Source organism: Podarcis cretensis, assembly GCF_951804945.1.
Source record: "Podarcis cretensis genome assembly, chromosome: 12".
Taxonomy (NCBI): domain Eukaryota; kingdom Metazoa; phylum Chordata; class Lepidosauria; order Squamata; family Lacertidae; genus Podarcis; species Podarcis cretensis.
Window position 1 is genome coordinate 18,585,850 of NC_137181.1, and position 27,203 is coordinate 18,613,052.

General features: G+C 42.8%; 1 protein-coding gene across 4 annotated transcripts in view; it reads left to right on the forward strand.

Moving 5' to 3' along the window:
- Positions 1 to 27,203, forward strand: part of PARD3 (par-3 family cell polarity regulator) — a 567,153-nt gene that overhangs the window by 318,831 nt on the left and 221,119 nt on the right. For all 4 annotated transcript variants that reach the window (XM_079996388.1, XM_079996385.1, XM_079996386.1 and 1 more), the window contains 3 exons: positions 15,706 to 15,845; positions 22,326 to 22,454; positions 26,065 to 26,103. In XM_079996388.1, the coding sequence (XP_079852514.1) occupies positions 15,706 to 15,845; positions 22,326 to 22,454; positions 26,065 to 26,103 (308 nt within the window). The remainder of the gene's footprint in view (positions 1 to 15,705; positions 15,846 to 22,325; positions 22,455 to 26,064; positions 26,104 to 27,203) is intronic.

Sequence of the window (27,203 nt, forward strand, 5' to 3'; positions counted from 1 at the left end):
AGCGAGCGTCAGATAATTTTGAGTTTGTTCGGTTCAACTATTCTAGGTTAAGTGGGCCCACTAAATCATCTTGTCCTGGAGGTCCCCCCAAATATTGTAGCTGATGCTAATGTTGATGGGGCTCTTCAGATCCCAGTTTTAATATTCCATATGATACCACGTAATATCTGGAAAGTGTCTTCTGCAGTGACATTTGGTACAATGTGAGCAGACAGGATTCCCGTTCACATCAATTGCTTTTTATTGTTAATGTTCACCATGGAAAGATACATGTCTTGTGCCTGTTCTCATTTGATTATGCTGAGTGCATGCATGTGGCGCAACAAATGAAGCAGAGCGCTTAAGTATACCCCCAAGTAGTTTATTATAAATATGAGCAGAATGGAGATGTTGATTGTCTTTGATTATTTTTAATGAAGGATATTATAATATGACAGACTTTACAGAAACCTAACAAACGTGCTTTCTTTTCAGCTAACAGGCAGCAGTTATTTCACCAATTACCGTCATTAGATTAAAATTTCCTTGCGGGCACATTAATGCACATACACATACATATGCCATCATCATGAAGTTCTCTTCTTATTTAGCCAGTCTGTTTGGAATAATGATTTAGAGTGAGCAAATTCTTCCTCTCTGATATAGAAGGAAGAGACTTGGGAAAAGAGAAGTCTTCCTTATTAAAGCTGTTCTTTTTGCAGGCTGTGTGAACTATGTCTTCTCACATGACAAAGTGGGATAGTCCTACGGTAATTGTGCTTGCTTCCATTATGATTTCTTAATATTTATTGCCATTTTGGCATTTTCAAATAACCTGATCTTTCATAGGAATTAGTTGTTTAATAAAGTCAGAAGAGAAGGTCAGTAATATGCTTCTGTCAGATCAGAATGTTTGTTGGCTTTTTCTAAATGAAAATTGATATCTATTTATCTTTTGTTAAAGGTCGGGGCTTGAACGTCTAGCATACAGATTTGGGGTTATTGCTGATGTTCTAATGTTACTGGGCTTTTGCAGTTTAGCCAGTTTAGCCATTTATATGTAGTTCCTATAAACCAGGGGACGCAGGTGGCGCTGTGGGTTAAAGCCTCAGCGCCTAGGGCTTGCCGATCGAAAGGTCGGCGGTTCGAATCCCTGCGGCGGGGTGCGCTCCCGCTGCTCGGTCCCAGCGCCTGCCAACCTAGCAGTTCGAAAGCACCTCCGGGTGCAAGTAGATAAATAGGGACCGCTTACCAGCGGGAAGGTAAACGGCGTTTCCGTGTGCGGCTCTGGCTCGCCAGAGCAGCGATGTCACGCTGGCCACGTGACCCGGAAGTGTCTCCGGACAGCGCTGGCCCCTGGCCTCTTAAGTGAGATGGGCGCACAACCCCAGAGTCTGTCAAGACTGGCCCGTACGGGCAGGGGTACCTTTACCTTTACCTATAAACCATGTGGGACGCAGGTGGCGCTGTGGGTTAAAGCCTCAGCGCCTAGGGCTTGCCGATCGAAAGGTCGGCGGTTCGAATCCCTGCGGCGGGGTGCGCTCCCGCTGCTCGGTCCCAGCGCCTGCCAACCTAGCAGTTCGAAAGCACCTCCGGGTGCAAGTAGATAAATAGGGACCGCTTACCAGCGGGAAGGTAAACGGCGTTTCCGTGTGCGGCTCTGGCTCTGGCTCTGGCCAGAGCAGCGATGTCACGCTGGCCACGTGACCCGGAAGTGTCTCCGGACAGCGCTGGCCCCTGGCCTCTTAAGTGAGATGGGCGCACAACCCCAGAGTCTGTCAAGACTGGCCCGTACGGGCAGGGGTACCTTTACCTTTACCTTTACCTTTACCTATAAACCAAGACTGAATTCCTGCAGCCAATTTTGTGCACAAAAGATCCCCTTAATGTGTCACGTAGATTAATCTACCTTGCAGCATGAAGTTTGACGGCATTGTTTGCATCTGATTAAGTGACACTGAAAATAAACTCATTAGAATCAGTGGATTTAGTTAGTCATTACTAACTAAAGTCCATTAAGTTCAGTGGGTCCACTATGAATATTCAATACCAGAATTAATGTTTTACAATGAACACACAAGTGGTTCCTGCTTCCTCCTCTCTTAGTGCAGGTGGGTGGGAGCAACAAACCACAATGCTGGCTTCAGACTGTGTCCAAACTATGGGTCATGATTCATTCTTCTCCTAACAAACCATGATCTGAAGTCAAGATTTGTTCCTGGAACAAACCATGATCTCTGGCTTAAAACAAACCACAACCTCTGGTTTAGACAAATGCTAAAATAGAGATAATACTTTGTTGCTCCTGCTTGTGCTAGTGGAGAAGCAGAGTGGATGTGATCTCCATGTTCATAGAAAACCATTTACTTGTGACATGTGAACTGGGCCACTGTTCCCAGTATCCTAGTTATTGCCAAGAGAAAGAGTGAATTCCAGGGGCTCTTGCATAGCCTTCCCTTTTCTCTTCCCAAGCACATTCCTCCCTTGCTTCTATGGTTCCCTTTAGTCACGATGAAATGTTAAGTTGACAACACCAGCAACCAGATTTTCCTCTTTAACCAAAGCAGGGCTAGACCAAGACATCTTGCAGCCTGAGTTTATGTTTGTAGTCTTCAAGAAGCAAAATGAAATTAGAAACAGTAGCTTAAAAACCCCCAAAACTGTACACAATTTAGTTTTGCCTGTATGTAATCAAACGTTTGAAAATAAAAGGGGGAAAAATAACATACAGAAACTTTGGAACACATGTGAACAAAATAACTCATAAGTGGAATGATTCATAATTGTGTTCTTCTAATTAAATTATATACACAATTCCTTTATTCTTTATATTGACTACAGCTCCTGTCATCCCTGACAGCTGCCCATGCTGGCTTGAGTTGATGGGACTTGTTAGACTCCCAACAATATATGGAGGGCACCACACTGACTGCAACTGCATTAAACCATAGTGTAAATATACTATTATTTTACTATGAATGAGGAATGTCCCAAATGTGCACTGCTGAAATGGCAAGAAGTTCATTCCTCCTCTATTCCTGACATACTATGTGGAAACCAGACATAATCTAGCGCAACATGTCATCTGAATCTGAACAAATGGTTTATTTCTCTCCAAACGAACTACAATAGCTAAGTCAAGCTTCTGCTTCTGCTCATGGTTTGCTTTGAGAGAAACAACCCACAAGCCCAGATTTGGATGATATGATAGGCCAGACCATGGCTGGTTTCCTGGCCTTATGGGAACAGCAGGGGAGAAGTGATGTTTTTGTGATTTCAGCAGTGTGCACTGGTTTATTTTGACTGTGGTTTAATTTGACATGTGAACCAGCCTATAAAGGAAATGTAATATTTTAAAATTCAAAACGTAATTCCTGGTTTAGGCAATCCTGGATTATTATTTTTCTCTGGAGCATCTAATCCACTAATTTACGGTTACATGCTGCTGAAGAATACTGAAGGGTTGAAATGTTCCTGGCATTGTTATTTGCAATGTGTATTGGTGATTAGATTTATTTTTCTCTGCCTTGCAATAATAACATTATTTTGCCAACAGTGTGCCAACTCTTTTGTATTTTAAGCATTCTACTATTTATTTATTTGATTATGTACAAACAATAGCCAATTGTAACATTTCCTGTTTTAGATATATGTTGTTGTTGTTGTTTAGTCGTTTAGTCGTTTAGTCGTGTCCGACTCTTCGTGACCCCATGGACCAGAGAACGCCAGGCACTCCTGTCCTCCACTGCCCCCCGCAGCTTGGTCAGACTCATGCTGGTAACCTCGAAAACACTATCCAACCATCTCGTCCTCTGTCGCCCCCTTCTCCTTGTGCCCTCCATCTTTCCCAACATCAGGGTCTTCTCCAGGGAGTCTTCTCTTCTCATGAGGTGGCCAAAGTACTGGAGCCTCAGCTTCACAATCTGTCCTTCCAGTGAGCACTCAGGGCTGATTTCCTTCAGAATGGAGAGGTTTGATCTTCTTGCAGTCCATGGGACTCTCAAGAGTCTCCTCCAGCACCATAATTCAAAAGCATCAATTCTTCGGCGATCAGCCTTCTTTATGGTCCAGCTCTCACTTCCATACATCACTACTGGGAAAACCATAGCTTTAACTATACGGACCTTTGTTGGCAAGGTGATGTCTCTACTTCTCAAGATGCTGTCTAGGCCTGTCATTGCCCTTCTCCCAAGAAGCAGGCGTCTTTTAATTTGGTGGCTGCTGTCACCATCTGCAGTGATCATGGAGCCCAAGAAAGTAAAATCTCTCACTGCCTCCATTTCTTCCCCTTCTATTTGCCAGGAGGTGATGGGACCAGTAGCCATGATCTTCGTTTTTTTGATGTTGAGCTTCAGACCATATTTTGCACTCTCCTCTTTCACCCTCAATAAAAGGTTCTTTAATTCCTCCTCACTTTCTGCCATCAAGGTTGTGTCATCTGCATATCTGAGGTTGTTGATATTTCTTCCGGCAATCTTAATTCCGGCTAGGGATTCATCCAGCCCAGCCTTTTGCATGATGAATTCTGCATATAAGTTAAATAAGCAGGGAGACAAAATGCAGCCTTGTCGTACTCCTTTCCCAATTTTGAACCAGTCAGTTGTTCCATATCCTGTTCTAACTGTAGCTTCTTGTCCCACATAGAGATTTCTCAGGAGACAGATGAGGTGATCAGGCACTCCCATTTCTTTAAGAACTTGCCATAGTTTGCCATGGTCGACACAGTCAAAGGCTTTTGCATAGTCAATGAAGCAGAAGTAAATGTCTTTCTGGAACTCTCTAGCTTTCTCCATAATCCAGTGCATGTTTGCAATTTGGTCTCTGGTTCCTCTGCCTCTTCTAAATCCAGCTTGCACTTCTGGGAGTTCTCGGTCCACATACTGCTTGAGCCTTCCTTGTAGAATTTTAAGCATAACCTTGCTAGCGTGAGAAATTAGTGCAATTGTGCGATAGTTGGAGCATTCTTTGGCACTGCCCTTCTTTGGGATTGGGATGTAGACTGATCTTCTCCAATCTTCTGGCCACTGCTGAGTTTTCCAAACTTGCTGGCATATTGAGTGTAGCACCTTAACAGCATCATCTTTTAAAATTTTAAATAGTTCAGCTGGAATACCATCACTTCCACTGGCCTTGTTATTTGCAGTGCTTTCTAAGGCCCATTTGACTTCACTCTCCAGGATGTCTGGCTCAAGGTCAGCAACCACACTACCTGGGGTATATGAGACATCCGTTTTTTTCTGGTATAATTCCTCTGTGTATTCTTGCCACCTCTTCTTGATGTCTTCTGCTTCTGTTAGGTCCTTTCCACTTTTGTCCTTTATTATGGAAATCTTTGTACGAAATGTTCCTTTCATATCTCCAATTTTCTTGAACAGATCTCTGGTTCTTCCCATTCTATTGCTTTCCTCTATTTCTTTGCATTGCTTGTTTAAGAAGGTCTTCTTGTCTCTCCTTGCTATTCTTTGGAAATCTGCATTCAATTTCCTGTATGTTTCACGATCTCCCTTGCATTTTGCTTGCCTTCTCTCCCCCGCTATTTGTAAGGCCTCATTGGACAGCCACTTTGCTTTCTTGCATTTCCTTTTCATTGGGATGGTTTTCGTTGCTGCCTCCTGTATAATGTTACGAGCCTCCATCCATAGTTCTTCAGGCACTCTGTCCACCAAATCTAAATCCTTAAACCTGTTCCTCACTTCCACTGTGTATTCATAAGGGATTTGACTTAGATTGTATCTTACCGGCCCAGTGGTTTTTCCTACTTTCTTCAGTTTAAGCTTGAATTTTGCTATAAGAAGCTGATGATCTGAGCCACAGTCAGCTCCAGGTCTTGTTTTTGCTGACTGTATAGAGCTTCTCCATCTTTGGCTGCAGAGAATATAATCAATCTGATTTCGATGCTGCCCATCTGGTGATGTCCATGTGTAGAGTCGTCTCTTGTGTTGTTGGAAAAGCGTGTTTGTGATAACCAGCTTGTTCTCTTGACAGAACTCTATTAGCCTTTGCCCTGCTTCGTTTTGATCTCCAAGGCCAAACTTGCCAGTTGTTCCTTTTATCTCTTGACTCCCTACTTTAGCATTCCAATCCCCTATAATGAGAAGAACATCCTTCTTTGGTGTCACTTCTATAAGGTGTTGTAAGTCTTCATAGAATTGGTCAATTTCAGTTTCTTCAGCACCAGTAGTTGGTGCATAAACTTGGATTACTGTGATGTTAAAAGGTCTGCCTTGGATTCATATCGAGATCATTCTATCATTTTTGAGATTGCATCCCAGTACAGCTTTTGCCACTCTTTTGTTGACTATGAGGGCCACTCCATTTCTTTTACGGGTTTCTTGCCCACAGTAGTAGATGTCAGGGACTCAGCGGGAGCGCAGGGAGGAGAGGAGATGGAGAGCGAGGGGGAGCAATCCGAGGGCAGCGTAGGAGAAGATGACAGCAGCCCGAGAGAATCCGTGAGCCTCTCCAGCGAATCGGAAGATTCACAGAAGGGGGCGCCGATGGGCAGGGCAAGGGGGGACCCAAGGGGGACACCCCAGAAACAAGGGGCCAGCGGGGACTCCCAGAGCAGCAGTTGGAAATCAGGACCAGCTTCCCCACCAGAGCGTAGTGGGGGGGAGGAGTCCCAGGTATCAGAGCCCACATATTCACCACCAGCGAGAGAAGATGAGTCAGGGTTGGCCACGCCTCCATCGGAGAGCGAGGGAACGGTCAAGAGGAAAGTTGCCGGCTGGGCGCGCGCGCCAAGTTCAAATGTACAGGCGAGCGGCACAGAAGGTAGCCCGGATAGGGAACCAGGTCCTAAAGCCCGCCGGAAGGAGGGGGAAGAATCATCAGGGTCAGCGTCAGAGGAGTCCAGAAAGGATGAAACCCTAGCGGGCAGGAGGGCCCAGAGGAGAAAGGAACTTAGGAAGAGGTGGAGCAAAGCGAGAGTCTTAAACTGGTGTGGAAGGGGCAGAGACTCAGACGGGACTTCGCCGGTCTATACTTTAAGACGTAGAGCTGCGCGCTGCGGCTTTGAAATGGAAACTAAACCGCAATAAAGACTTTTGTACATAACAACAGCCTGGCGTTGGTCCTCTGTGAGCTGGGACCTAGAGGCAGCTCTGACAGATGGTCATCCGAACTGAATCCGAACTGAATTCACCCATTCCCGTCCATTTTAGTTCACTGATGCCCAGGATGTCAATATTTATTCTTGCCATCTCATTTTTGACCACCTCCAACTTACCCATGTTCATGGTTCTTACATTCCAGGTTCCTATGCAATATTTTTCTTTACAGCATTGGACTTTCCTTTCGCTTCCAGGCATATCCGCAACTGAGCGTCCTTTCGGCTTTGGCCCAGCCGCTTCATCAGCTCTGGATCTACTTGTACTTGCCCTCCGCTCTTCCCCAGTAGCATGTTGGACGCCTTCCGACCTGAGGGGCTCATCTTCCAGCGTCATAACTTTTATATGCCTGTTGTCTTTGTCCATGGAGTTTTCTTGGCAGGGATACTGGAGTGGCTTGCTGGTTCCTCCTCCAGGTGGATCACGTTTGGTCAAAACTCTCCACTATGACCTGTTCATCTTGGGTGCCCTGCTCGGCATAGTTTATAGCTTTTCTGAATTCTTCAAGCCCCTTCGCCACGGCAAGGCAGTGATCCATGAAGGGTTTTATATATATATATATATATATATATATATATATATATATATATCCCTTTGTTGCTTTGCTTACTTAGTACTCAAGGCCATCCAAGTTATTTTGGCACCAGAGGCAGAAAAAAACCTCCTTACACTTCCTGGCAGTATAAATACAATAATAGCAAAGTGAACCATTTATCATTTGCATTTTTTCTTTCATAGCACCCAGAATTAGCTGCCCTGAGTACCGTATTTTTCGCACCATAGGGCGCACCGGACCATAGGGTGCACCCAGTTTTTAGGGGGGGGGGAATAAAGAAAAAAAATCTTTCCCCCCCCCAGCCCCAAAGAGCAGCATACAGGCTGCGCACAACCTCTCCCTGCCGGAGGGGTTTTGTGAAGCTATGGCACAAGCCAAGGCAGCGAGAAGGATGGATCCCGCTCGCTGTTTTGGCTTCCACTTTAGCCCTGTGCAGCCCCTCTTTGCCGGAGAGGTTGCGCGCAGCTATGGAGCAAGCCAAGGCTTCCCATTTAGCCCAGTGCAGCTTCTGTTTTGGCTTCCCCTTTAGCCCCGTGCAGCCTCTCCCTCCCGGTGGGGGATTCCCTCACCTCTCCCCAAAGCCCACAGAAGCCGTGCAACCCCTTTAAAGAGATCGTGGCTTCTCCTGGCTTTTCTGGGAGGTGGGGGGATTCCCTCACCTCTCGCAAAAGCCCGCAGAAGTCGCGCAACCCCTTTAAAGAGATCGTGGCTTCTCCTGGCTTTTCTGGGAGGTGGGAGAAGGGACTGATGCGGTAGCTCTGTCTAATGGTAGGGCTGGGCCTGAAAGGCTTGAAGTGGGTTTTACACTCCTTGGCTATTAACAGCAATGATTAACAGTGACGGTCAGTTGTTAAAGGAAAGCATGGAAGAGAGCCGTCAATTCACAAGACAAATGTGTTAAAACCATATTATGCTCTCCATCTGTTAACCATGGTCTGGAGGCTGCAAACATTGTTTTGTTCCAGTTGTACCCAACAGCCAGTTGAATCGTTTCCATCCATTCTCAGCCTGATATACAACAGAACTTCAGAAACTAACCTCTCCTGTCATAATGCCATGGGAGCTATTCATCCTTCACCTTGTTACATATGACCTCTGCAATGCTGAAATTTTGTGAATGGTGGTGCAAGGTTGGAGCAACAATGCTACAGAGTTGAAACATGGGCTGGCTAATTTTTCTTCTGAGTAAACTGATAAAAGAACAGAAGGCATGCGACTAAGTAGTTTCTGGGCCTAGAGGACACGTCCTTTGCTGTGGATTATGCAAGATGGCCCAAATTCTCTCAATTTTTCAGCAAACAGGCATTCTGAATACTTTGTGTAATTACATTGATTGCGCATGCAGCTGCAGTAATTTCTTTCTCCGATGACCAGTTCAGGTTTCTAACTGGTCATTTCAGCACATTATTACTGTGATTGTGTATGCAGAATTCTAGAGGTGTGGATCTCCAATATAAAAGGATCTTAAAATCAAATCTTAATCCTTTCAAAAAGGGTATAATTTAAAAATATTCTTGATCTATGTGACAGTACAGTGCTTAGTTTCTCTCCCTTCCAAATAGTTGTGTGGTTTTTTTTAGGGGGCAGTATAATGGATTCCTAATGAAGCACACCAGACAAATAGTAGTTGTGTTTGATGAACAATTGACTAAATCAGAGCAAAATGGCACCTCGTTGCGGAGAAAAAGGCAGGGATACAAATGGGTCCATAATCATCAACCTATCCTCACTGTCATTGCTCTATTTTTATGTGGCATTCCTACATCCGTCACGCCTTTGCCAAATGTGGTACACTTTTCATACACTATGCTAAAAGCTTTCTGGTTGGCGGATGAAAAATCTAAAGATGATGATCCTTACTTTTTCTATACATTCCACTAAAGACTGACAATGGAGAACTTGCATAAAGGACAACAAACACACACTGCTCATTTGTACTGCCTGCATACTACTGTTAGAATTCTGAGAATCCCAATTGATAAGAAAAATGTTAGTATATCCTGGGTGGTGGTGGGGAATTGACCTCAGTTCCAATGGCATTTTACTCTTCTGATCCAGGCAGTGCCAAAGAGAAATGTTGTAGTTATGTACCATTGATTGGACCTAGTTTTAAAGTTTCTCTAATACGTGGCTTCCAATATTCAGTCTTGCTCCCATCATTTTGTGTTATGGGTTTGTGTTATGGGTTCCAGAAACAGAGCACAAAAGTAAGACTCTTCAGATAAGGTCTTCCTTGGTATTCAGAGGCAAAGTAAATGGACTCCCATCTGGAACCAGTTGGGGGCAAGGGGTGATCTAGTGTTAACTCCAGGTAGTAGGATCATCAGGGACAGAGGGAAGGATTAGCCACTTTAACTTTACTCAGGTTCTTTCTATAGATGCCAAGCATGGATTCTCCAGTGCCGTTTGAAGAATGTTTGAAGACTACACAGTGTTGTTTTTTAAAGAGTGCTTTCATACAGTTAGTATTTTGATTTGAGGAAGTAGAACTGGATTTTCAAAAATGTTCTAACCAGCCTTATTATTCAGTTTCACTTGTATCTAGAAAGCCTTTAGAATGAAATAATAATTATAATCAGTTTCACTCTGCCCAAAATAAGCTGTTTACTCCATGACGACCCCCACCTCTCTCTGTCTCTCTTGTGTATGGGGTGGGTGAGTAAATAAAGATAGCTTTCAACAACAGAAACCGAAGTGGGAACCTGCTGAAAAGTTTCATGAGGAAAATCCAGGCTGTCTCCTACCCATAACAAATTGTTATGTTCTTAACAAATAGTAAATACTAGGAAAACAGAAGGAGGGAGGGTGTAAATGGTCAGGGAATTGCAGAGTATTAAGCAATCAATACACTAGTCTCGCCATGTTAGCAGCCAGTACTCTCTGCTTTTGGAAGCCCTAGCACACAAAGCAGGAACAAAAATTAATTAGACACAAGACTGCGAATAACACTAATTGCAACAACGTGTCACTTTTTATTGGTTGCAAGCACTTAAGTCAAAAGAAGATGGGGACTTGGAGGGACTCCAGCTTGCCCCACATGAAAACACTCTGTGATAATAATCAGTTAATGGATGGAGACTGTGCAAAGTTCCTTTCTGGTATTAGCACAGTGGTTTTTCAAGTGAAGAGGAGGGGGGTCTTTGAGTGAGCACCCATTTTTCAAAGCTGATTGGCATCTGAACAGCATTAGCAGTTGCACACACTGTCTGGCCTAAACTTACTTTTTTTTGGTTCGTGCCAGCTCAGTTTATTTAGTTAATTTATGCCCCAGCTTTCCCCCATGACTGAACTCACGACAGCATGTATAGGGTTTCCTGGTGGCCTCCCATCCAGGAGTTTGAGCAAAGTGGTTGCATCCTGTGTCCTCAGACCATGCCCTGGAACTATGACATTTATGATTTTTTTAACAAGTTCAAATAATTAGCAAAATGTATAAATGGTGTGCCTATCTTAGTACAGGTAGCAATTTACCCAGCAGCCACATCAGTATTATCAGAAGATAAATAATATCCAGTTCTGATTTAAAACATCATCTGGTATAGTTCTCCTAAGACTTTACCACCTTGTGGGTTGGCAGGGAGGGTGCAGATCTGAATATTTCCCTGCACTAAAAACATAAGAAACAAACCCCAAAGCATCTCCCCGTCCCCTCCTCCCCCACACATAGAAAATTAGCTGGCTGGTGAGAAGGTTTCTGCCTTATAACTGATGTGCTGGTTTTGTAAGGTATAATTCTTCCCCCATGCTGACACAGGATTGGACAGAAATCTAGTTGCTCACTCTCTTTTCAAAGAAATAGATACATATGGCTTCACGGGAATTATTCTGAAAGCAGTATTATGGACCCAGGTATTTGGAAATAGCCCCTTATGTTCGGTATGCTCATATTTATTCAATCTGTCCATCGTCTCCGGTGCAACTTGATGTGCACATCCTCCTCACTCCCCTCCTCCAACACTGCTGGCAATGTAATATTGTTGTAGAATAAGAGTTTTCCTCCTTCCTCATTTTATCCTCACAATAACAACCCTGAGATGTAGGTTGGGCTGGGAGAGCATGATGACTGATCCAAGGTTACCCAGTGAACTTCATGCCTGGGCAGGAATTTTAACCTGTGCCTCCCCTAACACCCAGAGCTTTCCAAGCTTTTCATGTTGGTGACACACTATTTAGACATGCATCATTTCACAACACAGTAGTTCAGTTTTACTAGCAAACTGGAGCTTAAACTAACCCCTTTCTAGCCCCGGGAGGAGCGGGGGGAGTGTTTGTGTGGCACATAGCGTGTTCTCCTTCATGGAGAGCACGTGTTGCGGTGGGGACCGCCAGGACACTCCAAAGTTGGGGGCGGGCTAATTGATTGTTGGCCACTGATGCGATTGAGGCTTCCCTTGTTGTTGGGAAGAAGTTAATGTTGCCATTTATTGATTGACAGCCAGAAATAGTAAAACTCCTTGCACGAGGCTAGGGCTTCCTCTTTTCGCCCGTGCATTGGATTGCCCGTCCCTCCCTCCCTAGAATAGGGTTGTTCGCTTTGACCTTGCTATGCCTGTCATGGGGTCATCTGCTTTGGAGCAGGGGCCTGGTAGGAATTTTGTCCATCTGGCTGATTGGCTGGGGCCATTTGGTTTTTGCCTACTGCGTAGCAAATCGTCACAACTTGTAAGGTTCGCGGTTAGGCATTGGTTTATGGTTTGGTTGGTTGAGGGGCATGGATTGGCTGTGCCTGCCCCTCTAATGCTGCTGCTGCAAGGGATTCCGTTAAAGGAATTGGGAGCTAACTATTGCTTGTCCACTCTGTCAAGGGGGCTCGGGCCATAGCAATGAGCTCCTGGTTGCATTTGGGGTGAGGGCAGGTTCCCTGCTCCGCATAACCCCCAAGTGTATTCCCCCATTCTGACTTTCGCATTGTGCGGAATGTCAGTCTGTCCCCCATGGTGGGCGCAGATAGTCGCAACCAATGCCTACGCAACCACTCACAAATTTGTATTTTAATAAAGTTGTGGCCAAAATAATGCCAAAAATCTTAAACTAAAATTTCTGTGTCATGTGTGAGTTATTGGGGTGGACCTGGGGACCTCGACACGCAACTACACAATACAGCCGATACACTAATGTGTCACGACACACAGTTTAGAAAGCTTTGCTCTAACCACTATTCCATACTGGCTCTTTTCTGGGGAACTCTTCATCCAGGCAACTCAGAGTGGCATACCTTGTCATTTTGTTTGGTTATTATACATAACAGGATCCAGAGAAGCCTTACTTTTATGTCATTTGAAACCTATTTCCTAGTATAGTGATTATGGCGTTTGCATGCTATCTCTTTATATGAATGTCAGTAAACCCATAGGTCAGCAATGGGGAAGATACAGCCCTCCAAATGTTGTATGGCTAAACTCCCATCATCACTGACCATTGGACTTGATGGGAGTTGTAGTCCCAAACATCTGGAAGGCCACATGTTTTCCATCCTTGCAAAGGAGATGTACTAGGAAGCTTTTAGGAGAACTACTAGGCTATTATTCTGAAATTATTGTAAGGCCCCTGGATTTAAACTTACTTCCTCATCTCAGCAGCTCCCAAGGTATTTCATAAATAGTATGAAAACCTCTCCTGCCTCTGGAATAGCACAAAATCTATCAACACTATGAATTTCAAACATGCAAAAAAAATTCTTCTGCTCCAGAGGCAGAAGAGGTTTTAATACTATTTATAAAATACCTTGGGAACTGCTGAGATGAGAAAGTAATTTTAAGTAAAAATGGAACAGCAATATAATCAGATCAGTAATATCCTTGAAGTTTCTCTTATGGATTGTTTACATCCAGATAGTTTTCTGTATCTTGCTCATAAGGACTGGGCTTGGGGGTTTGTGTGTGTGTGGATCATCATAAGCTCGAGTCTCATGCAAAAATCTATCTATATACACCAGGAAGGGATAGGGACCCTTTGGCCCTTTAGGTATTGGTGGCCTGCAGCACATTTAACTCCTGCCCATTGGCCATGCTGGCTACGGTTGATGCAAATTGTAGTCCAGTATAATCCAGACAGTTGCAGGTTCCCCATCCTTGATAAACATGCACTCCCTCAGTCTCAGGCAGGTGAGGTACTAATTTGCTTCGCTCACACTCAAATAGCAACTTCCTTTTTTTACTTCTGGAGGTGCTTGTAGTTAGTGGTATAGCACATACTTTGCCTGCAGAAAAGTACAGGTTTAAGCCCCAGCATCTTCAGTTCGGGCTGCGAAACAGCCCTGTTTGAGACCCTGAATAATGGCTGCTAATTCAGTGCCTAGACAATACTGAGCTAAGTGGATTGACAATATAAGGCAGCTTTCTAGCTGCTTTAATGGTGTGTTTTCGGCAAAAAGTTGCTGTAAAGCAAGCCTTTTCCAGTCCTGACAGATAGTATCATGATGTATTTAAGTGTTTATCTTATATTTAAGAACATGTTCTTATGCTGTGATTTAAAAATAAAATAAAATTTAATGCCTGTTGATAAGGGTTGACATAAATATGGGTATGTCTGAATGGGTATATCCAGATCACTTCTTAGGGTGGTATCAGTTTTTATGTATTAATTGTGTGGCTATCATATCAATAGGATGGCTTTTGTAAATTGCTGCATGTTTTACTGGAGTGGTCACCAGAACGTCTGGAATTTATCTTTAGTTTTTGTTAGGGTTTCCTGCCTTTTAGTTGCAGAGATAAATTCCCCATTAAAGCAATAGACCTTATTTTCTGATACCATTCATTCATTAGTTTTTCCTAAGTTTTTCCTTTGTTTGATTATTTTTAGTCTAGCTGCTATGAATAAAATTTGTTTTAAATTGTTGATTTTTTATCTGCTTTTGTGTGAATTATCCTTAAAGACAGGGCTTAACCAGTAAGCTTTTTAGTTGTAAAATGTAGTGGCAGAGATTTTACAATTTGTTCTGTTTCATGGTAGCCACTTCTTAAAGATGGGGCGGTTTAAGATTGGCAAAATAAAGCTTTACAACATCATTTATGTGTGTTTGAAGTTAAAGCTTGAAGGTCTATATCCCACTTGATTGTAAAAAACGAAGAGGTTTACAAGAAGATAAAACCATAAAATCACAAAAATACAATACAGTCATACCCAATGCCCTCAGCAGTGCTGTACGGCAAATTTACGCGCGCACCAATGCATGTGCGTCTCTGCCCCTGTATGTCTAATAAGGTAGAATCTGTCACTCACATCCTTCTATTTTGCGAATTTTATAGTAAAGAACGAGTTCAACTTATTTTGCCGCTTTTATCAAAATTTATACCCCTACAACATTATTTGGAATCCTCCCCCGAAATTCTACGAAAATACCTTCTGGAAGATTCCTCAAGCTCAATATCATATGAAGTGGCCAAATTTTGCACTCTAGCAATCAGGAAGCGTAAATCTCTTTTGTTGAATGGCACACTGCGAAGTTCCCTTGTGTAATTTTTTTTTTTGATGTTGTTGTTGATTTCCTTTTGTTTGACCTTGTGGTGTTCTGTGTTGCTGGCTTTTGCCACAATAAAACTAACTTTGAACTTTGAATACAGTCATATCTTGGTTGCTGAACACCTCGGAACTCATACGTTTTGGTGAGTGTTCCAGTTTTTGAACGATTTTCGGAAGCTGAACATCCGGTGCAGCTTCCACAGCTTCTGATTGGCTGCAGATGCCCCTGCAGCCAATCGGAAGCCACAGCTTGGTTTCTGAACCATTCTGGGAGTCGAACGAACTCCTGGAATGCATTCTGTTTGTGAACCAAGGTACGACTGTACATTAACACTTACAAGAAGTTAAAATACTCAAACGGATTAAAATTCACGCCATATTTGTGCAAGTCTCTGTGTTATGTGCATTGCATGCAAATAACTGTGAATTTAATTGTACTGATGGTATAATATTTCTTCTAAGTATCTGTTAGTGGTTAAAAAATATTAGGCAGGGAGTGGGGAGATCCAGAGAGAGGTTTGATGTGAATAGATATATAGATATATAATCATACACAGATGGACTTAGGAAACTTACAGCATTTTAAAATCATTTTTGCAGGTACAGAAGGCCTAGGATTTAGCATCACTTCTAGAGATGTTCCAATTGGCGGCTCAGCTCCAATTTACGTGAAAAACATCCTACCAAGAGGTGCAGCTATTCAAGATGGAAGATTAAAGGCTGGTGACCGACTCATTGAGGTGATGAAATGTTGCAAAGCTGTTAGGGAGTTCTATTAGTCCTTTCAGCAGATTGCCTGCTTTTGTATATCATTTCAATGAATTTTCTACTGCTCCGCTGCCAGTTTCCCAGGGCATTGTCTTCTGGTCTTCGTGCTTTCTGAGTAACAATATTAATAAACACTCATATTCCAGTCAGCAGCTTCACTTGCTTTGCAAAAAGCAGTCTCATCTTGAAAGTTTGTTATTTTGTTGGATGGCTCAGTTTTTACTTGCGAGAGAATAATTGGATATGGCATCTATTGCTTTGTTCATGTGCTTAAGTTTTTTATTGTGGCTCTTTTCTGGTAAACAAAATGAACAGTATCACAAGTTATTTGGGATAAGGGATAAGGCTGCACTTCCAATATAAATCTTTCTCATGTAATGTTTCCCCGCCACCTGCAACGGTATCCTCCCTAAAGGCTGATTCATTGCAGCCTTTTCAGAAAAATATATTCATACTGACATAGAGCAGTTTCCTATCTACACAACATCAGATTTTTGGACTACAACTCCCATCAGTCCTAACTCTCATAGCCATGCTGGCTGCGGCTGATGGGAGTTAAAGGCCAAAGCATTTAGAGGGCCCCAATCTGGTGCTGGCTGCTCTATATTGTCACACGAATTAGAGATTTCCCTGCCTGCTCCATATTAAAGAATGATGAGTGCAGCATCAGACATGCATATAAGGGGTATTAGGATCAGTAGCAGAACTTAGCACTTCAAATTTCAGTGGTACCCTGTGCGATGCCAAAATCTGGCTCCCTCCAGCCTCTTGCCTTCTGTGGGATGTCATAGTTACAACACCTCATAAGCTTTGCACCCCTAGATCTGCCTTTGTTGGGATGCTTGGTGTCAGTCCTTTGAAAACATACATGTGTACCAGCATGAGATTGGGCAAGTACAGGAAGCTGGTACATAGACACCAGAATTTAGGAAGCAGAGAGTTTATGGGAAATCTGTGTAGATAAAAAGTCTGTAACTTAAGGAAATTGTTAAATTTATTACAACTTCTTAACTGAAGGAGTGTAGCTAATAATAATTAGTATGGATGAAAGTACCACACCAAAGGGTAAAAATATAGAAATCTAATAAAATTGGAAGGGGGGAATGTAAGATTGCAATACATTTTTCCTAATGCTATTTTTAGGGACGCAGGTGGCGCTGTGGGTTAAAGCCTCAGCGCCTAGGGCTTGCCGATCGAAAGGTCGGCAGTTCGAATTCCTGCGGCGGGGTGCGCTCCCGCTGCTCGGTCCCAGCGCCTGCCAACCTAGCAGTTCGAAAGCACCTCCGGGTGCAAGTAGATAAATAGGGACCGCTTACCAGCGGGAAGGTAAACGGCGTTTCCGTGTGTGGCTCTGGCTCGCCAGAGCAGCGATGTCACGCTGGCCACGTGACCCGGAAGTGTCTCCGGACAGCGCTGGCCCCTGGCCTCTTAAGTGAGATGGGCGCACAACCCCAGAGTCTGTCAAGACTGGCCCGTATGGGCAGGGGTACCTTTACCTTTACCTTTAATGCTATTTTTATTATCTGATATTGCTATAGGAAAGACCTAGAATTGTTTGGATTTCTTGAATAGTGTATATTTAACCTATTTGGAGCTCTTTCAAGGTTATTTTTTAGTTTAATGAGTTTTGTAATTGTTTGGCTTCAGATATCTGCAGCATTCATTGTAATGTTTCTACCTTTCCCCCAGTGAATTGTTCTCTGCTTTAACCTCATCCAAGTTTTTGTCTTGTGGGGATAAATATACAGTCAAAACAAAGGAGGAGGATATGGGCAATTCTGTTGGAATGTGTAGATTAGAAATCACAGTCTCAAATGGAGCAACAGAAAGGGGAGAAGAGTGAGGAAGCAATGAGAGGAAAGGGAAGTAAGAAAAATGCTCTTTAGTTGGTTCAGAATACCTTCTTTCTCACTCATCTGTGAAAGAACTTCCTCAGATCCTGGAGGTGAGATCCTAGTTCTTGTTTTCTTCACAAATTTCCCGAGGCTGACCAATGCTTTCAATGAAATTTGCACTGCAAATTTACAAGTGGTGTAAATTTCACTAATTTCTTCAACTCCATTTGTTATCTCTCTAGGCAGGCAGATATGAGAAACCTTGGCTAATTATTTATATAACAGTTGCGTTTTTCCAAAGCATTTTTTACCAGATGGAGGGGGGTAACATTCCTGATAAGGATAAATCCCCTTGCTGGACACAGGCAGGGTCTTCAGATTCTTGATCCCTCTCTGGGGCAGGGGGAGTCATCCCATCTCTTTAGATGCTAGGGGCAGTTAGGTCTTCACACCTCTCCCTGTGAGAAGCACTTGTCTGAGTACTTGATTCAGTGGATTTTGTGTACAATCTCAGTTGTCCTCTCTTTAGTTTTTGTTTTCCATTACCCCCCTTTGTTTTTCATCATATTTTCTCTCCTTCCCTGCCGTTCTGGAAAAGGGGAGAATGTAGTAGGTGGTTGAGTTCTGGGCCTGATTGCCAGACAACCATCTAAGGATGTCACAGAAGCAACAGGGACAGGAGATTGCATGCCCCCCCCCCTCGTTTTGGAGAGCAGGAGTGCCATTTTATTTTTCTCCTCAGCAGTTCTTCTGGAGGCCCCAACAGCTTGAGACCTGACTTCTGCATCTGGGAGTTTAGTGGCTTTCATGTTCTCTGTGCTCACTCCCTGACTCATTGGGCTAAGTTGGGCCTCTATCCTATTCCTTGATGATTAATTGGGAATTTTGAAGAAAGACAACAGTGGGTGAAGTCGTGTTAGGCCTTCCTGCATTTTTCATTGCACCTGTGCACCCAGAATGATTAACTTTCCCCTCACGGTGATGGCAAAGAGGAGGGAGTCTATGCACACTCCCTTGGAGGATCCAGGCAAGGGGCCCCTCATGATTCTCTGGGTCAGATGGGGGTGAGTATGGAGTGCTCCCCCAATGATTCTGAAACTTTTCTTCAGGCTCAGGGTCCGGAGGAATCTCTGGAAGTCCACTTAGTAGAGACCAGGGATAAGAAGAAGGCTCTGCCTTCTGTCAAAAAGCCGGAGAAGAAACCATGTCAGTCTCAGTTTTTTCAGGCACCTGCAGTTCTCTAAATCTTGACCTTTCTCTTCCTTTCAGTACAGATTGACAAGATAGGAACACCATTTTGGGAGTATTATCATAGAGAGTTTGTGCTACAAATATATATCTGTTAAATATACAAGCAGCAACAAAACATGAGACATGAAGAAACATAAGGACTCGCTGTCCCTTCGTAGGTTTTTTTTTTAAAAAAATCCTGATTTGTGCTGGTACTCATGCCGTGTAGAAAAAATATTCTTAACTGCCATGCCCATTATTTACTCACTTTCCTCTCAGAATGATGCAAAGTTATGAATACGACTTTCCTTAACAAAGTTTACAGTCTAACATGTAAAATGCTCCTGATAAGTGAGGCCGAGGAGGAATATGGGCTGAAAGACTGTGAGGGTTAATAAAATTACCCTGCTAATGTCATGCAAAGCCCTCTTCTTTTTTCTTAGTGGCCAAGCATCTCCTGTATGCTCCATTTCTTTTGTAATTTCTAAGGAGGGATAAGAAATGGCAGCCTCCTCCCACGCTAATCTATTTAAGAATGTTTAAGCAAAAAGGGGGAAATGCATTTACACATTTCTCTCTGTATTTTCACTATAGATTTTGTACTGCTCCAGAGAGCCTGCCACTTTGCCTTATGATCTGTAAGGGAAAATACAACAGTTCCTAATGCAGTCCTCTAATACTGTTGTCACATTATGAACTCATGATGCTTTCACTACTCCATTGCCTTCATATTGAGAGCTTAGAGTTGGAATAAACCATAGGAGCTATGCAGCCTGACACTGCTGCCCAGCAGCTGGAAATTGTGTATTTTAGGTTTCCTTGATGTATGACCGTTTAGACTTTGAAAAATCTCTAATGTCAGATAATGTTCCTAAACAACATACAAAAAAATAAAAATGATGGGGGAGGGGGAAAATAATGAGTATTCAGTCTTACATTGAGTTTCATGCTCTGTTGACTGAACTAAGCTGTGGTACTGCCTTGTGTTAGCCCCACCTAAGAAGAGCAGGTGAAAGGTCCATCTAGTCCACCATCCTGTTCTGCCAAGGGCCAAATAGATGCCTATGGGAAACCTACAAGTAGAATTTGTGGTCAGCACTACTCTCCCTGCTTGTGATTACCAGCAACTGGTATTCAGAGGCAAACTGCTTCCAACAGTGGAGGCAGAACACATCCATTGTGGTTAGTAGCCACTGAGAGCCTTATCCGTGCATTTGTCTAATCCTCTTCTACAGCCATCCAAGTCCACCTCAACTCTACAATTCTATGCTTCTAGATGATCCACATGGCTCCAAATCCATACTGCTGAATATTGCCATCACTTTTACTGAAGTAAAGATAGTTACTTCCAGTGCATAGCACTTATCTTCTAAAGTAGTTTCTTCCTTTTTTTCCAATCCAAAGGTAAAAATAAGCTTAGCCTGACAGCTTCTTGTTGCCTCCTTTGATTGCTGTTATAATAGCTTGCTGAGCACTGAAGTCAAGGTGACTGGTTCTTTGTAATTTTCTGGGTTTTCTGTTACACTTTTCAGCAGCAGCCACAACAAAGAACCATGTTTGCTTTCCTGGGACATTACTTGTCCTCAGTGAGTCTCCTGGGATATCACTCGCCCGCAGCGAGTTCTCACAGATAAATGCCAGTGGATCTCAAGCTCCGCCCCCTTCATCTGCTTCTTCTTCAGCTGTATTTTTTAGCATTTTCTGATGTCTGTATGTTCATTATGCTGACTTCTACCCACATTTATTTTGTGCCTTTCTACTAACTGAGCCTCTTGCTTTCTTAACTCTGCTACGTCCTTACAAATGAAAAGCCTCCCTGATGTTTTCTATCATGTCTGGTCAGTTTCAATTCAGTATCCCAGTTTCACTTATCTGTCAGGGCTTCACATGCTCCTGGGTGTGCTTGGATATATTGCAGACAAGCAAGCACACTTATCTTGGCATCCAACTCATATTGGGATGTTATTTGCAGAGTTGCAATTTGTTTTCCAAATTCAGGCACGCTGATCATATCTAGATATGTTCTGTGGTTGTGTTTCCTTTGGAAGTGCATCATCATTGCCTGAACCTGTGCAGGAGTAGTGTTCTCATATGTAAGAAAATGCTGATTTTTAAGACTTGTGTGTATTACTATTTAAATGCCATGAATAAACCACTGAATTGCTCTGCACATAAGTCATTTGTGCTGCTTCTGAACGTAGCTCCCAGTGTTTACCTATTTAAGTGCCTTTCAGGCTGTTTACCAGTATAGCAGCTTCTGAGTGCATCACAGTTTCAGCCCCAAACTATGGCAGAAGGCAGAAATGGCTGGCAGGGAAGGGCACCACAGTGGACCAGCACTGCCTTCTTGCCATATACTGGGGCGAAAGAGCAGTGAGGATAGAGCAATGTGGTCACACCGGCAGGAGTGCTTGATTGGTTCTGCTAACGTGCCAGCATCTGCCCAACTTCAACAATACACTGCCCTGGCATGTGGCAGCAACACTGGTGCTTGGAGGCCAGGTCCATGGCAGTGCCACTCTCCACTAATTGCTCTTGTTGATAGGGGAACACAATGGTTGTTCACACTGCCCCCAGAGAGAGTGAGAGAGAGCAGAATGGGGAGAGGAGGTGAATTAAAAAGCAGAGCTGGAGTTGCCACAATGCTGTTCTCTTTCTGCCTGCGTGAACAAACATTGCAGGGCTCTGTATCTGTATTTGCTGCTCAGGAATAATCTTGCAGGTTTTTTTCCTGTGTTGTGTGCAGCTGGAGAAGCCAGTGGGCTTTCTCCAAATTTCAGCCCCAAACATAGGCACGACTTTTCCCTAAGACAAAATATGTCACCTAGTTCTAGCATACGGTGTCCTGGTTTGTGCAAAGGACTAAACTATGGTTAACATAAACCATAGTTGATGAATCATAGTTACAGCAAAACTGTAACTTAGATCTTGTTTGTTAGGTCACCAAAGAGTTAAAAGCACCAGTGAGAGTGGTCAAGCCTTGAGAACATATGTGTGTGTGTGTGTGTGTGTGTTTCTTTTCACCTAGAAAATTGGATAACCTTTTGTGGAAAAATTGAGTGTTTTAAAATTTATTAGTGTAATAAGGTACAAGATAACGCAGACCCATACACATTATTGGGAACATTGACATCTAGTTACATGTAGGTAGCTGTGTTGGTCTGCTGTAGTCAAAACAAAATAAAAAAATTCCTTCCAGTAGCACCTTAGAGACCAACTAAGTTTGTTACTGGTATGAGCTTTCGTGTGCATGCAGACTTCTGAAGGTATCTGAAACACAGTTTAGCATTATAGGTGAACCAGGACACTGTGCTGCTCTGGTTTATCACAACAATCTTCACCTGTTGCACACAGGGTAATTCAAAATCTTTTCCCCACCCATTGCAGGTAAATGGAGTTGATTTAACAGGAAAAACCCAAGAAGAAGTTGTTTCCCTGCTGAGAAGCACCAGGATGGGAGGAAGTGTAAGCCTTATCATTTTCCGCCAGGAAGAAGCATTCCATCCAAGAGAACTGGTGCGTATTTTATTTTTATTTTTTTTAAGTGGCTAAGGCGCATTAGGTGAATATGAGCAAATAATGTGAAGACCTGCTGTCAAACATGTGCAGCTTGAAGTGGAGCACAGGAAAATAAACTTCTACTACATTTCACATGGACATTTCCTTTTAGCAGCGGTCTCCAAATTGGATTTCCACATTAATATGGGAACTAATGTTTTCAAATCATGGGTGACAGCAAATGCAGATTATAAACTGTTGCATGTACTTTGCTTGAGTGCCTACAGACAACTGATTATTCCCTGTCTTTTGCGTCCCTGTTGGAAAGCTTGCTGTTTGTCACACTACATGAACATTTCCCCCCCTGTCTCAGAGCATTTACAATTAATCTAGAACAGGATGTATGAATGCTATGATTTGGAAATGAAGAATCTGTAAGGGCAAAAATGTGGTTGTTTCTAATATTATAGCTACATGGGAAAGACACCCCACAGTTATTAATTTAGCAAGGCAATTCGGAGAATCCCTGTTGTACAATGTATCTTAAAGAAAATTATCATAGTATATAGGCTGTGCACAAATGTTTCCACAATAATTGCCTTTGTGGGTGTAGCAAATGTTGATTGTATAAAGCTGCCTTATTTTGGACCAAATAATTGTTCAGTATTTCAATATCTCCAATTAGGACTGGGAGAAAACCCTGCCTGAAATTAAGGAGAGTCACTTCCAGACAGGATAGACAATTGGTCTGACTTGGTATAAGGCAGCATCCTACATTCCTATCCCAGTTGTCTTTACTCAAGACTTCAAGCAACGATGCGACTAAAATTCATTTTTCTTTCTAAGAATTCAAACTCCTCCATCCTATAATAATCTTTCTCCCTCTATCCCCCCTTTAAGTTCTTCTAAATATAAGAACATAGGTCTCTATCTCTCTTCGGTGTATTGAATGCTGCAAAAGGAGTGTCCTAGGTGATAGGGAACTTAGGAAATGCAACTTTCCATGCCACTAGTATTCATGCTAAGGACATAGGTACCCAGGAAATCTATGGATGGAGACCAGTTGGTGCCCTGGCATTCACAACTGGACTTTTGACCCAGCAGGAACGTCTGATAATTGAAGAGAAGGGGTGGATTGTTTCTGATTTACCTTCCCCCTGCAGACCCCAGCACCCTCAAAAGCCCTCTTGTGAGTCCAAGATCATCAATTAGATTCTATGTTATATTTCCCAGCACCCCGCTCACTTGACACACTTCAGTGAAACTTCCCTGCCACCAACTACCATCACTACCAAATAATTCAAAAGGGTTAATGAGTCATGATGTTGGGACTTGTGGAAAGATAGGAGTGATTGTGGGTACATGGAAAAATATCTGTGTTCAGAGAGCATGATGAAGTCTGCATTTCAGCATAGGGGATGGTAGAGCAGGGTTTATTCTACTTTGGAGGGTGGGGAGATGGTAGCAATGGACAAATCCTTAGTGTGAATGAACTATTTAGAGGAGGCATGGCCTTTTGTACTTGCATGTGGGATAGATACTGAAGCCACAGGAGTGCGTTTACTCTCAAAGATATGCTAAAGTGTGAAAACATCCTGCTTCTTCTGGAACAGATGAAAACTCGTAAATGGGTTGTTAATCTAGAATTGGAAGGGAACTTGGGGGCCAACTGGTTCAACTGCCTACTCAATCTGCAACGCTGGATGCAGCATCAACACCCTTGACATGGCCATGCAGTGTTTGTGTAAATAACTTCAAGTGAACAAGAGCCTACTCTCTCCTGAGCAGGTCCTAGGTGAATTCCAGTAAACTGAGCCCTCAAGTAAACTGGCCCCAAGCTATTAAGGGATTTATATACTACTTGTCCTGGTCCTCACTGCAGGAAGGACAAGGCAGACACAGCACTGGGGACTGGGCAAGCAAACAGGCACTCATTGAGTGGTCCCACAAACTTTCTTCATGCTGACATCCCCATGTCCTTTGGAGGCAGAGGTGGCATCAGTGCCAGCTCAGCATCTGATTTATTTTCACTTGCCTTCTCCTTTGGATGCAGCTCCTCACTGACATAAGGAGACACCAGGGGACAACTCCACAGCAGGAGGTATCTGCCTTGGACTGTCAGATGTCATAGGGCAGAACACCCCTCTGCCAATTCCATTCTTCGTCAGGATCCGGCCATCCCCTCCATGACAATTCTATGGAATTTGTGACACTAATAGTAGCACGTTTCACTTGCCCCAGTAACAAAGTGGCAACCAGTGCAGATCTGTGATCACAGGGGATCAGACATGGTCTCTCACTCAACTTGCAAAATAGCATAATGTGGATCTCTATATTGTCAAATTATGCTGGAAGGATCTCATGCACACTTAGGATACAGTCACCTCGTAAAGTCTAGACCTAAATGGCAGGCTTGATATGAAAACAATTGTAGAGTGGTTTACACTAATAAGTGGAAACACTCTTCCAAGACGTCCATTCTTATTTGCTGCGGTTGACTCAAAGTTTCCCTCTCCCCATCATCATTTTGCCAACTTGTAGCTGTATTCATTTAGACCCAAGTGGCCAATATGGTTAAGGAGTTCATGTGAAAACAGCACTATTTTGCTTCTGATCAAGAATTTGGGAGATTGCAGGCAAGTTTCATTATATGTTTCTTGTGCCACCAACAAAACCTCCCCCCTTCTTCTTTTTTGCTTTGTTCTCCTTTTGATTTTAGGGATTAGGGAGTTCTTGGCTCTGTTCTCTGTCTTTTGTCAACCACAGTTGGGCTTTAACAAGTTATTCCCTCTAGATGAGCTTTGGTTGCCTTTGTCTGTGTGCAGGAGATTAATTAAAATTGCCCCTCAAAGGAGAGTTGTGTTTGCCTAATGGCTCTGAAGCACATTAACATGGCTTGATGGGCAGGAACTGTAAAATGCATCATTCTGTGTGTGCACGTTTAAGGAAATACATTATTTTCATGCTGTAAATTCTCCTGAGTTCTATTCTCTTTTTTAAATACTATTTTATTATTTTTTACAATAACAAAACCCCATCACATAACAACTCCCATACATGGGATTTCCAAAATCCCTTGACTTCCCTCCCCTCCCCTCCTTGGTTCTTTTGTTTTACATTTGTTCATGCACGTCCATAATATCTTTGATTCCAATCGTCTTTATCTTCATTGGTGGGGACTTCTTCTTTTTCATATTCCGGGATGATCGTGGCCGAGCAACTGCTACCATATATTCTTTTTGCTCTTTAGAAACATTTAGTCCTTTAAGCCCAATGAGGTTTTTTTGGACAAAGGTTATTTTAAGCATTTTCTTCAAATCATTATGTATCGTTATCCAAGCTTTTTAAATAGCCTTACACCGCCACCGATAAGATGCTCCAATGCCAAGCATTCTGAACTACCATACTTGTTACTGGGAACCACTGAGTTTGATGGAATGCTAGTTCTATGAAGGGTAATTGAAATTAGTGAACCTAAGTTATAAGAGCTACCTAAGTTGTGTAGCTCTGATCTCTTATCCTATGCTCCATTTGAGAATTAAACCCCTTGATAGTCCTCTTCTTAATCATTGGCAAATGTCTTTTCTACCCTTATTCTTATTTTAATTTTTGTCCCCGCTTCTTCTAGAGTACTGAACAAAGCCAGTCACAAATTCCAAAGGAAACGGTAAGAGTTTTGTCTTTCACGTGTCAAGAAAGGTTGCAATGATTTATTTATTGATTGATAATTAGCAAATTTGGGCCCGTCTGTCAAAATAAAAAAAGAGGTTTTTTTTAAGAGACAATTCTGTTCACTGTATAGGCTGTAGGTGGCTCTCTCCAGCCTTAAATTGCATTTCCCTTTATGTCTAGCACTTACTTCCCATGTGCTTCACGATCATTTGCGCCTCTATATGGGGCACATATGCATGCAGACAGTTCTTGTTTGGATACATAATAAGGTATCTGGTTCCTAGAAACTGAGATAGTTTAAGGCTGAAATAAAAACAGAGAGGTCTGAATTGCAATCTAACATTCCCCCTCACAAGCTGTCATTCTTATGTTTTGTAACCAGTTTTTAAAGTAACTCCAGTGTAGTTGAAGAAAGAATATCAGATTTATTTACAAGCTAGCTGTAGCAAAGCTCCTCAATACATCCTTAAAATGTTTCTGATGAATAATATCCAGATGTATATTACAGGAACAATTAAAGCACCAAGTGTTTCTGGGTTGTGTTTTCTTTTGCTTTTAGAAATGAATCATCATATGAATCAGTACATTGCAATGCAGTCCTGTTTACTTTTCATAACATCTTTCATAATGTCAGTAAGAATAATGGATATGAAAAAAGGGGATGAGAGAATTGCTTTAACTGAAAATTGCAATGGAGCATATGGTTAGTTGAGGTTTCTAGGATTTATCTGCTTCAGTGTTTTCCTTTTCATATTGGTGATTTGGGGCTTCATTAATGTTGTCTGTAGACGTTTCAAAGCAGTGCCCCAAAGCATCTTCTCGTATTGTCTCTTGTGTACAAGCTTTGACAGTGGTTTTAAGGAAAACAATAAATGTGATTGTTTGCTGGTTCCTTGGAAGAGGCTCCAAGGAAAGTAAAAGAAGCAGGTGGTGTAGAAGTAGGAGTGGTCATTTAGAAGAGATTGGAACTGTCCCAATACATTTCACTGACTGAGATGGAGGAGCAAACAGCAAGCCTGCCTTCCTCCCCTCTAGTCAAGATGCTTAGTGCTCAAGGCTGGCTAAGTTACTTTGGCACCTGAGACATCTTATCTT